The sequence below is a fragment of the Seriola lalandi genome, unplaced genomic scaffold (assembly GCF_002814215.2).
Source record: "Seriola lalandi dorsalis isolate HSWRI2012SDOR001 ecotype SW California unplaced genomic scaffold, Sedor1 jcf7180002053122, whole genome shotgun sequence".
Classification (NCBI taxonomy): Eukaryota; Metazoa; Chordata; class Actinopteri; order Carangiformes; family Carangidae; genus Seriola; species Seriola lalandi.
Genome location: NW_019523675.1, coordinates 70,808 through 82,120, shown reverse-complemented (window position 1 = coordinate 82,120; position 11,313 = coordinate 70,808). Strand labels below are relative to the sequence as shown.

General features: G+C 45.8%; 1 protein-coding gene across 1 annotated transcript in view; it reads right to left on the bottom strand.

The window, feature by feature from the left end:
* LOC111651030 (titin-like) overlaps positions 1-11,313 on the bottom strand; it is a 126,495-nt gene that overhangs the window by 59,882 nt on the left and 55,300 nt on the right. Inside the window, exons 39-52 of the mRNA XM_087172542.1 lie at positions 10,985-11,124; positions 10,759-10,885; positions 8,318-8,460; positions 5,787-5,910; positions 5,065-5,331; positions 4,712-4,809; positions 4,436-4,604; positions 3,827-4,096; positions 2,993-3,259; positions 1,948-2,226; positions 1,413-1,821; positions 1,111-1,235; positions 759-1,025; positions 370-639 (exon numbers count right to left, since the gene is read on the bottom strand). Of these exons, the coding sequence (XP_087028668.1) occupies positions 370-639; positions 759-1,025; positions 1,111-1,235; positions 1,413-1,821; positions 1,948-2,226; positions 2,993-3,259; positions 3,827-4,096; positions 4,436-4,604; positions 4,712-4,809; positions 5,065-5,331; positions 5,787-5,910; positions 8,318-8,460; positions 10,759-10,885; positions 10,985-11,124 (2,955 nt within the window). The remainder of the gene's footprint in view (positions 1-369; positions 640-758; positions 1,026-1,110; positions 1,236-1,412; positions 1,822-1,947; positions 2,227-2,992; positions 3,260-3,826; positions 4,097-4,435; positions 4,605-4,711; positions 4,810-5,064; positions 5,332-5,786; positions 5,911-8,317; positions 8,461-10,758; positions 10,886-10,984; positions 11,125-11,313) is intronic.

The following is an 11,313-nucleotide window of genomic DNA, read 5'->3' as shown; positions in this document are numbered from 1 at the left end:
CTGGTTTCTGTGTGAACCTGGTCTCTGTGTGAACCTGGTTTCTGTGTGAACCTGGTTTCTGTGCGAACCTGGTTTCTGTGTGAACCTGGTTTCTGTGTGAACCTGGTTTCTGTGTGAACCTGGTCTCTGTGTGAACCTGGTTTCTGTGTGAACCTGGTTTCTGTGCGAACCTGGTCTCTGTGTGAACCTGGTTTCTGTGTGAACCTGGTCTCTGTGTGAACCTGGTCTCTGTGTGAACCTGGTTTCTGTGTGAACCTGGTCTCTGTGCGAACCTGGTTTCTGTGCGAACCTGGTCTCTGTGCGAACCTGGTCTCTGTGTGAACCTGGTCTCTGTGTGAACTTGGTCTTGGTCTTTCTCTGACAACTCACCGATGACGTCCAGCTTGATGAAGGCCTCCCCCTCTCCGTGTTTGTTCTTGATATGGATCTTGTAGCGGCCCTCGTCGGACTTCTTGGGGTCCTTCAGCCGGTACTCTGTGCGGTCGGCCGAGGTGTGGATGTTGTCTTTGGGCAGACTGGTGTTGTCGTACAGCCAGTCGGCCTCGGCCTTCGGGTAGGCGCTGTAGGGGACAGCCATGACGATGGGCTTCCCGGTGTCTGTGACGTAGTTCTGGTCTGTGGTCTTTATCTGAGGCACAGCTGGAGGAGGAGGAGGAGGAGACACCGTCAGACAGACAACAACACTGTGCTGTGGTCGTTCTTCTTGTTTAAATGATCATCTCTCTACACGAGACTCAGGTGTTTGGGTTTTTTCTTACCTGCCAGCTCCAGCTTGGCCTTGGCGTCTTTGTCTTTGACGATGACTCTGTACTCTCCCTGGTCTCTGGGTCTGATCTCGCAGACCTGCAGTCTGTGGACTTTCCCCTCGCTCATCATCTGGTATTTGTCTCCCTGGACAACCGTCATATTGTTCCTCAACCACTTCACCTCCACTCTGTCCTTGTTGAGCTCCACCTCGAACACCACGTCCGAGCCTGGAGGTTCAAACGCGTCCTGTGGTGGTCTGACGATCTCCACGGGGGTCTCTGCAGGACAGAGGGGGTCAGTCAGGGCAGGATCAGAACTGAGACTAGATTCTACTAAAAATACAGTTTCTATTGAGGAACTCACCTTCAACAAAGAGCCTGGCTCTGGATCTCTTGTCGTCCACACCACAGGCGTATTCACACTCATCATCAGGTCTGCACTCCTTGATACGAAGGGTGCAGATCTTTCCAACTTTCTCAAATGTGTATCTGGAAAATAAAAAGTTGATTCAGATGATTCAGGTTTGAACAAACTTTATAAACGAGGGTCTGACTGGGTTTCGGGGTCTGACTGGGTTTCGGGGTCTGACTGGGTCTCAGGGTCTGACTGGGTCTCAAGGTCTGACTGGGTTTCGGGGTCTGAATGGGTCTCGGGGTCTGACATACCTGGGTCCTTCTCTGATCTCGCGTCCGTTCCTGTACCACTTGACTTCTGCTTTCTCTTTGGTCAGCTTGCATGAGAACTCGGCGTCCTCAAACTCGGTGATGGTCTGGTCCTTCAGGTGCACGCTGAAGTCCGTCGGCGCCTCGCTGATGATCAGCTCGGCGGTGGACTTGTTGTCTCCAGCCACGGCGGTGTACTCGCCCTCGTCGGCCAAGGTGCAGTCTTTGATGGTCAGCGTGTGCTTGTCTTTGTCCACTCTGTAGACGATGCGTTTGCTGAAGACGATCTCCTCGCCGCCCTTCATCCACTTCAGGGTGGCATTGGGCCTGTTGACCTTGCAGGTAAAGCTGACGGTCTTCTTCTCCTGAGTGTCGATGTCCTCCAGAGGAACCACGATCCTCAGACTCTCCTCTGAGCAACAGAAAACACACATGTTGATCAGGAACCTGCTGACATACTAATCGTTTCACTTCCTATTCAGTGTTTCATTAACAAACCAAATGACATGATGTCACCCCGTCGCCGTAGCCCACTGACCTTTGACGGTGAGGTTGCAGGCGCTTTTGGCATGCTCTCCTCTTTGATTGGTCAGGTTGATGCTGTAGTTGGCTTCGTCTCCCTTCTGGGCGTCTCTGATCCTCAGGGAGAAGACGTTGTCTCTCTGGACCACGACGAACTTGCTGCTCTCGAACACTGTGTCGTCGTTCTTCAGCCACTTGGCCTTTGCTCCCTCCGTGTTCACCTCGCAGTTCAGGACGACCTCCTGACCTTCTTTACCCTCCGTGTCCTTCAGCGGCGTGATGATCTTCAGTTTCTCTGCAGGAAAGAAGATCACACATGTTCTACTGAATCGAGATCAAACTATGAAACATTCGAATACAGAGTAAAAACCGAAGCTGCGAAAACAACGAAACATTTTTATTTCTGGTGAAGTTACTGTGTCAGAAATAATCAACTAGATTAAAGTTTAATATTTAAAAAAAAAAAAAAAGTTTTAAACTGAACATGAATTAATAATTGAAAAATTATAAATTATAACAAAGTTATGGAGAGTTTCTTTAGGTTTCCATTCATTCTTTTTATGTTTAATGTTGAAAAATAAATTAGATTAGATAAAATTAATTTTCTTTTCTGTTGAAATGCTCATAAAACAGACTTTATTAAACTTTAAACTTGAACTAAAATATACATTAAAATAAACATATACATTTATACAGACAAAAACAAATACAAAATATACAAAATATAAAGAAATTCTAATCGTTTTTTTTAACTTTAGTTTTTGTTAAGGTTTTTCAACACCTCACAAATCTCAAACGTATGGAAGCCCCACTTAGACAAAACTATGACTTTCTAACTTCAAACTGACATAGGAACTAATAATTTTGAGTTAGTAAAAGTCAGTTGAAATTTACACATAAAATAGTTAATAATTAAAAGTCAGATTCTTCCATACGATTGAAGCATCGAGCACGATTGAAAATCATTAACTAGATTAGTTTTTGAAGTTTTACACTGGTAAAATCTGACAAGTGTTTCCAGAGCTGAAGCTGACTGAACACGTCATTGCTCCTCGTCTTACCGAGCACGGTGAGGTCGGCGCTCGCTCTGGTCGCTCCGATCACCACCGTGTACCCGCCCTCGTCTTTCAGCTCGCTGTTCACGATGACCAGAGTCCGTCTCTTGCCATCGCTGACCATCTGGTATTTGTCTCCCGCCTCCAGCTCCTGATCACCCTTCATCCATTTGACCTCGAAGGTTTCCTTGGAGACGGAGCAGGTGAACTCCGCCTTGTGGCCCTCCACCACCTCCTGGCTGCTCGGCCTGGAGATGAACTCAGCAGCAAGTTCTGTAACACAGAGAGAGAGAGAGAGAGAGAGAGAGAGAGAGAGAGAGAGAGAGCGAGAGAGAGAGAGGTCAGAGGTCAGAGGTCGATTTATTCTGAACTGACAGAGTTAATATATACGAGCATCAGCTGGGTCAGATAATTCACATATCAATGCACACTTTGTTTGATAGTTATAAGAATTAAAAATCTTAGACTTTAAATGATTAAAATAATGTTAACATTTTACTTCACAGGACATTTTAAAGTGTTTATTTATTAGCAGTTGCTCGTTCTAACTTCTCCTATGAACATATATTTTATATTGTGTTATCAACCTCGAGTTAAAGCTCTATATGTTCTTCTTCTTCTGTGTTTTATTTGAAGTGTTGATCCATAAGAAGTTTGTTAAAAATGTTAAAAAACAGTAGGACTAAAAAAAAAAAGTGTTGCCAAATAAATACAGAAATAAATGAATGTAAAAATCTGAATCTGGAATGTGTTAACCTCCGACAGTAAATACATGTATTTATACAGTAATTATACGAAGCTTCTGCAGCACAGTCACAATCAGATCGGAGTTATTTTTACCATTAATCCTGAGGTTTGCAGAGGTTTTGTTGCTGGGACTCAGCCTGCAGTTGTACTCTCCAGCGTCGTCCATCTTCAGGTCCTGGATGAGGAGGATCCTCCTCTTCCCGTCCACGATGTGGTCGTAGCGGCCGCCCTCCGGCAGCTCCTCGTCTCCTTTGTACCAGGTGACGTCGGCACTGGGTTTGGACACCTCGCAGATCAGTTTCACGCTGTCCGTCTCTGTTCCCTCCACATTGGAGAGGTTCTTGGTGAACCTGGCCTCCTCCTCTGCAGCGACAGACACAGACGGTGAAACAAAGTCGACTGAAGGTCACAGCTGCGACGACAAAGACTCAGGACTCTGCTGCGGTCACTGACCTTACAGCAGTTTTATTATCCTCAACTAAACCTGCACTAGATATTTTATCTCAACACGTTCTGATCTAAAATCATAATTACAGCAACATTTCCATCAAACCTCCTGAGAAGGAGTTTTCATACAGAGTCCTGGTCCTGATCTGAAACGATGAATCCACAGTGAAATCAAGCTCAGACATGAGTTCTGCATGTGTGAGACCGAGACTCTGATCTGGAATAATTCACATGAAGAAGAGTTTTCATCCTTACCAATGACAGTGAGCATGCCGGAGGACTTGGAGGTCTTTGCGTCACATTCGTATTCAGCCTCATCGTCGAACACGGACTTGTGGATGACGAGGGCGTGTTGGCGACCTTGAGCGATAATTTCGTACTTCTTTCCCTTTCTGATTTCACTTCCATCCTTATACCAGTGGACCTGCGAGACAGTGAGGAAGAGGAGATCTCAGAGACGGAACAATCATTTCAAACCTTTCCTTCTTTCATCGTTTCAGTCTGGACAAACAGACGCAGCAGTGTTCTCACTTTGACGTTCTCTCTGGAGACTTCACATTCAAACCTGGCAGATTCCTTCTCCTTCACCTCGACGTCGTGCAGCGGCTTCGAGAACTCGATGTGTGGCGCTGTCGACACAACAAAGACACATCAACAGGGTCATTCAGGTCCAATACTGAGACGTCCCCTAACCTGTCTTTACAAAGGGTTCCTTAAGTCATCTGAGGAACATTAAACTTTAAGGTTCCTGGGGTAAAACAACTCATTTGTTTAATTTTCAAAGAGGTAACCGTAGTCGTTTAAAGGGTCCTGAAGAAGGTTGGGGTTCCTTCAGATTTATAAAGGTCCTTCAACGCCTCGCCACTTCTATAAGCTGTACTCACGTTCCACGTTGAGGAAGCAGGAGGTTTTGAAGTCTTTGGCGTCGCAGGTGTACGTCCTGGAGTCGTCCAGAGCGCAGTCGTGGATGAGCAGCGCTCTCTTGCGTCCGTCGACGATCATCTCGTACTTCTTGGTCTTCCTGATCTCCTGTCCGTCCCTGAACCATTGTACCTCTGCGTTCTCTCTGGAGACTTCACACTCCAGCGTGGCGGTGGCCTCTTCTTCCACCGTCTGGTCCTCCAGCGGCTTTGTGAACTCCACCGGAGGCTCTGAGCAAACACACAGAAACAAACATGGGTCATTTAGTTTCATCGTTTCCTGTCACATGACTCTTCTGATATCCAGGACATTCCTTAACTTAAACGATGTTTTAAAAACCATCAAAACTGATGTAGAGAAAATTCTGATCATTTAAATGTCAGATATAAATCAGACCTTTTATATCTAAACTAAACAACAGCTTTTCTTTACACGGAATCTGATAAAGTTTTATTATTATCTCAATTATCCTCTGATCTGATTAAAGCTTTTCTTTCACAGAGTTTAGAAACTTAACACCAGACTGAAAGGAAGCATCTGGTTGGTCGGAGTGATGTCACAGTGTACTGGAGACGCTACAGGTCGACTAAACCAGGAATTTCAGAGTGTGATAAGTTCCTGTTTAACCTGGACTAGGAGTGGCGTCTCAGTTGAGTCCAGTAGAACCAGAACATCGTTGTCTTACCGTTGACAGTGAGGTTGGCCTCGGTCTGGAAGTCTTTGGCGGTGAGTTTGACTTGTCCGGCTTCATTCAGCTGCACGTCTCTCAGAGTCAGGCTGTGGACTTTACCATCCGACTTCAGCACCACCTGCCAGGTCCAACACAGGCATTCATTAGGAGGTTTTAATCTGCCCTGCACACTGCCTCTCAGGCTCAACACAGGCAGTTAGTTAAGGAGTTAAAAAGTCCCTGACATACGCCTCTCAGGTTCACAGCCCCTTTACATCCCGCTACATGTTCGTTAGAAAGACGCCTTGTTAGGCCACCTTTGCTTTACATCAACACAACAGCAGCAGTGTCTGTCCCACCATGACGCTGCTTCTCCCTTTTACACAGATGTTGATCCGGCTCCGTGACCTCCACTGCCCCCACCCCACCCCCCACCCGCGAGGAGGAATAAAGGTGCAACATTCCCGCCTTCAAAAGGCTGTAAAAGGGGGCCAGACTGAGGGTTTTACCTTCCCTGAGTGTTGCTTGTCAGGTTCAACAGTCAGTCAAGAGGGTTTCCCTCCTCATGGTCCTTACCTCTTACAGGGAGTCATTTCACTCTTCTTGAGGTTTCCTGGGGGGTCGAGTTATACGTGATCAGAACTAGTTTGTTGGACCGCACTGGAAATAAAAAGTGTTTCTAGTTGTTTTGAGCAGCTAACTTGTGTTAACTTCTAACTGTGCCCTGAGCATCGCCTGTCAGGTTCAACACAGTCAGCTTTGGGTTTTATTTCCCTCCTGTCGGGTCCCTGATCATCGTCTGTGTTAGGTGACTGAAGCGTACCCACCAGGTCTACAGCGTACACTCAGACTCCACCAGACGGTGGGTTTTCTCATCCCTCAGCTCTCTCTGTGGGGTTCAGAGTTGTCAGGTCTCCAGCAGACTCATGGTCAGTCAGCTGAGCCCTGACAGCTCAAACGAACACAGACAGCTGCTTTCCTTCCCCCGATTTAAACCGCCTGACCCCTGACACCTGAGGGCTGATTTTACCACACAGCCACCCACTGTATATCACAGTGAGCTGTCTGAGCCACAGTCACATAACTCACTGAGGAGCAACTCAACATATGGTCTCTGATGTTAAAGGTCCGCTCCTCGTTCAGTAGAATAACAAGAAAAACACTGGCCACTAGTTGCTGCTGTAGGTTATTAAATAAACAACAATCAACATCATCATTTTCAATGTTGATGAAGTAAAACATCATTTAATCCTGATCTACACTGATCATTTGATCCATTATAGGTGATCAATAAAGGTCAAATATGTCTTGTTCTGTGATGATAGGATGCTCACGTTTCCTCAGACAGAAGTGATTTATTTTATTTTGTGTTTTATTTTCAAACTTTAATCTGAAATCAGATCAACTCATCTGTGTGTGAGTGTGTGTGTGAGTGTGTGTGTGTGAGTGTGTGTGTGTGTGAGTGTGTGTCTGTGTGTGTGTGTGTGTGTGTGAGTGTGAGTGTGTGTTTGTGTCTGTGAGTGTGTGTGATGAGGTGATTAGAAACATGTTCATCTAATATCATAAAGCGTACAGTCTATTTGAAACGTGCTTTGAAATCTGAACCTCTGTTGTGATTTGACGCTTTAAAAATAAAAACTGACTTGACTAATAGTTTATCATGTTTCTTACACTGTTATTAACTTACAGACTTTAAATCCGCTCAATAAATAAAGCTGGTTGACTCATTTAAAGACTATTTTAACAGAATTTTAACTTTTATCATCAAAAACAGTCAATAACTATTTGATATAAAGACGAGACATTCAACAACCAGACGACGGAGGTCTCAGCTCATATCTTCATATTAACACTGTTCAGTGTGTTTCTGCATCATTTCCTGACTTCGTCTGGATCTTCTCTTTAAAACAAGTTGAATCAGAGCGTCGTCGACAACAACCAGCTGATGCAGCGTTTGAATCACACTTGCACAACCCACAGAGAGATCGCGTGTCTGTTCTCAGGTTACATCCCATAATCAAACTAATCCCCCGTTATGACTGGCTATCAGCTCAGGGCCGCACTCGCGCCGAGCTCTGCCCGACTCTTATTTCAGCAGGAAAACAGCAAAGATCTGAACCGAGCGACAACATTTACAGCACGTTGTGATTTTAAACCTGGAGCTGACAAACAGCTCCTGTTGCCACCTGCCCCGCTCCTCAGCCTCCTGCAGCTGTTAAAAATAACCCCAGAAACGCTTGCGGGGCAGAAAAGCCTCCCTGCCTGCGTTATCTCAAAACCAGGATCGAATGCTCAGCTGGAATCCTGAACCTCCGGCAGCAGGCCCTTATATGAAGACCGGCTGAGCTGCTGTGGCCCGGGGCGAGGAAGACTGAACGCTGTGTACAAATGGAGAAGGAAACCCGGGTCCTGGCTCTGGACCAGGACCACGAGGCCTCTGTGGTGACTTAGTATCAGAGTGTCAACAGGTCTTGAGTTTCAGGAAGTGAATCCTGTGTGTGGCGCAAAAACACAGCGAGGACTCGGTCAGGTGTGTCGGGACTTACTCTGTCGCTTGGTTCCAGCTTTGTTTCCCCCAGGAACCACTCGACAGCGATGCCTTCGTATGACAGCTCGCACTCGAAGGTGGCGGTCTCACCGGCGGTCACGGTGGCATCCTTCAGAGGCCTCATCAGGCCGATCACTCGGGCTTTGGATTGAGGAGAAGACATGGTTAGCCCCCCCCCGAAACAGGTTAATAGATCCAAAAAATCCCCAGAGAGTAACGGCTAATCCTCAGTGGCTAATCCTCATGGTGCGGTTGAGCTGAAGGCAGGCCGCTGAAGCCCTCAGGACAACTGAAGCCGGCCTCCCTGGGACTTGGCACTGGGGGCTAGGCTCATTAGCATACGACCTGCCGTCAGATGTATATGGCTGGTGGAAACCAGTGAGGGACGGGGTCGCGTCCCGGCCCCTGCCAATCACTGCAAACCTGCTCTAGATAAGGCATGCGGCTTCTAAAATAACCGAGGGGCCCGATTGGCTGAGAGCCCACCTCTGAAAAACCCATCGGGGGGGGGGGGGGGGGGGGCGCAATCTGCTCCTGTCAATCACCAGCTTGCAATTTTCCTGGAAAAGGAGAATGTGGAGCTCCTCGCAGGAGTTACCCAACGTCACGCTCAGGAAAATGCCAACATCACGGTTCAGCCTGTGTCGTAACGCTGACATGTAACAGTGTCGTGCGACTTTGGTAACGGGGGGGCTGAACTCAGATCCAGAATGTCAAGTTTGGATTAACAAACCACATCAGTTATTTACAACAGGCTTCCTCACATGCCTGAATTAAAGCTCTTAACGGGCAGTTAAATGTCTGGCAGCGCCGCTGACAGCGAGCTGAGAGTCCCACGCTTCATTTAATCAGCGAGCTGTCAGTCTGAAGAGTTTACTGTCAGTATCAGCTCCGCAGTGATTATCTCTGCTGACTGACAGCGAGCCGACACATCTGAGACATCTGACTGAAACAACATTCGACACTGCAACAAAAACTCAGTTTTTAACGTCCTACAGACGCTGCTTCTTTCTGAGGATTAAACTACAGCTCAACACTTTCTACTTGATTACATTTATTTTGATTAAATGTGAAATTTAAAAATGTTTGAATGTTTGTTGAGCTTTTCTAATTCTCCCCGAAGCAACAAACATGTAAAACTAGATCATTAAAACTCTGTCATCATCTATTCAAGTAGAATTATCTCAAAACATTTTACTGCAGCTTCATAAATGAATGACTCGTTGAGGTTGTTTTGTTGCAGTGTAGAAATATTATCAACTTCCTGTTTTGTGTCTTTGTGAAGTTTAAGTTTCAAAATTTCAGTCACAGAGAATTTAACAAACACATGATGAGACTGACGTTCTCCAGGTGACGTTGGGTAACAGTTTCCACACAATTTATTTTCCACATCAGTTTTTTTTTGTGTCTTTTAGTTTCTTGAGAAAAGTTCCCTTGACTCAGATTTGAGCTTTTCAACAAAGTCACGTTGTCTGTTTGTTAAGATAAAAGCTGAGGGATCTGTCATGAAGATTGAACAGGATCTACTTTATCTCAGCTGATCACTCCTCATGTCCACCTGAAGCTCCAGCGTCTCACCTGCTGCTCTCTTCACGCTAGTCTCCTGGACGTGTGTAAAAGATGTTTATTGACAATTAAAATGAAATTAATCATTAATGATGGTACCATTAAGACCAGTGAAGAACAGACACAAATTCTGTTTTTCAATTTGCTATAAAACTAATTCAAACGACTCAAAACAATATAAAAGTGATTTTGGTGAAGGACAGTTTGAAGACACTTCTGAAATGAGGAGGAGAGAGAGTCTCTGAGTTTACATGTAAATCAACCAGATTCTTTCATCCAGACTCAAATTAAACAATGCGACAGATTCCAGCAGCTCTGAAACTCCCTGATTTAAAACTCCAGGCTGTTCCCTCCTTTTCCAGTGTTTATGCTAAGCTAAACTAAGCTAAACTAAGCTAAGCTAAGCTAAGCTAAGCTAAGCTAAGCTAAGCTAAGCAGCAGCTGACTGTAGCTTTTCTTTAAGGTAGCACTCAGGACCAGATTACAGAAACTGGAATATGGTGAATCTTAGTTAAATCCTTTTGAGTCACACATGGTACCATTATTATCAATTATCATTAATTATTATTAATTATCATTAACTGTTATCATTAAATGCAGCCAATTATTTCACCAGGAAAAGTTTCTCCAACATTTTCTTCGTCAACGTTTCTTCTCCTTTCTGCCTCAAATGTCAGTTTTACCCAGAATTCATTGCAACGTGAGCACATTGCGCTCTGACCGAGTCACACCCTTTAAACAGGAGTGAACCCGAGAATCTAACAGCTGATACAATGAAGACGAGCGAGAGCTGTGAGGATCAGGAGTTTCAGGGATTTGTAGCCGCCTACCAACAAACTGTCTTTGATGTATGTCAGTGTTTATTTCTGTCACCTTTGACCCTGAGCTGAGCTGTGGATTTGGCATTCGCTGCCGAGAAGTCGATACTTCCGGCCATGTCCATTTTGCAGTTGAGGAGGATCAACACGTGTCGGGCTCCCTCCTCCTTGATCTCCACCTCCTGAGACACACAAAGTTAAACACACAGTTAAACTCATCATGGAATCATCTTTCCTTCTCTTGTTTCTGGTTTAAATAAAGGTTCAGTGATGAATCTTACAGCAGACGAGTGGAGCGCCTCTCCCTTCAGTTTCCAGGTGGCGTGGAGGTCCTCCTCAGAGATCTCTGTCTCAAACGTGGCCGTCTCCGTCTCCGTGACCTCCACGCTGTACAGTGGGCGAACGAACTTGATGTCGCGCTCTGCGGGGGTTCAAAGACACGTTAGAGGAAACGGCGGAGGGTGAAGCTAAGTGACACCCAATGAACATCTGGAGGAAACAGATTGTCATGTGCGGTGAAACAGACAGGAGTGTGGCGGTCGTGGAGGACGGACAGACGACATGAAGACGCCAGGAGCTGACGCTCTCATTCAGAGCGACTTACAGTCTG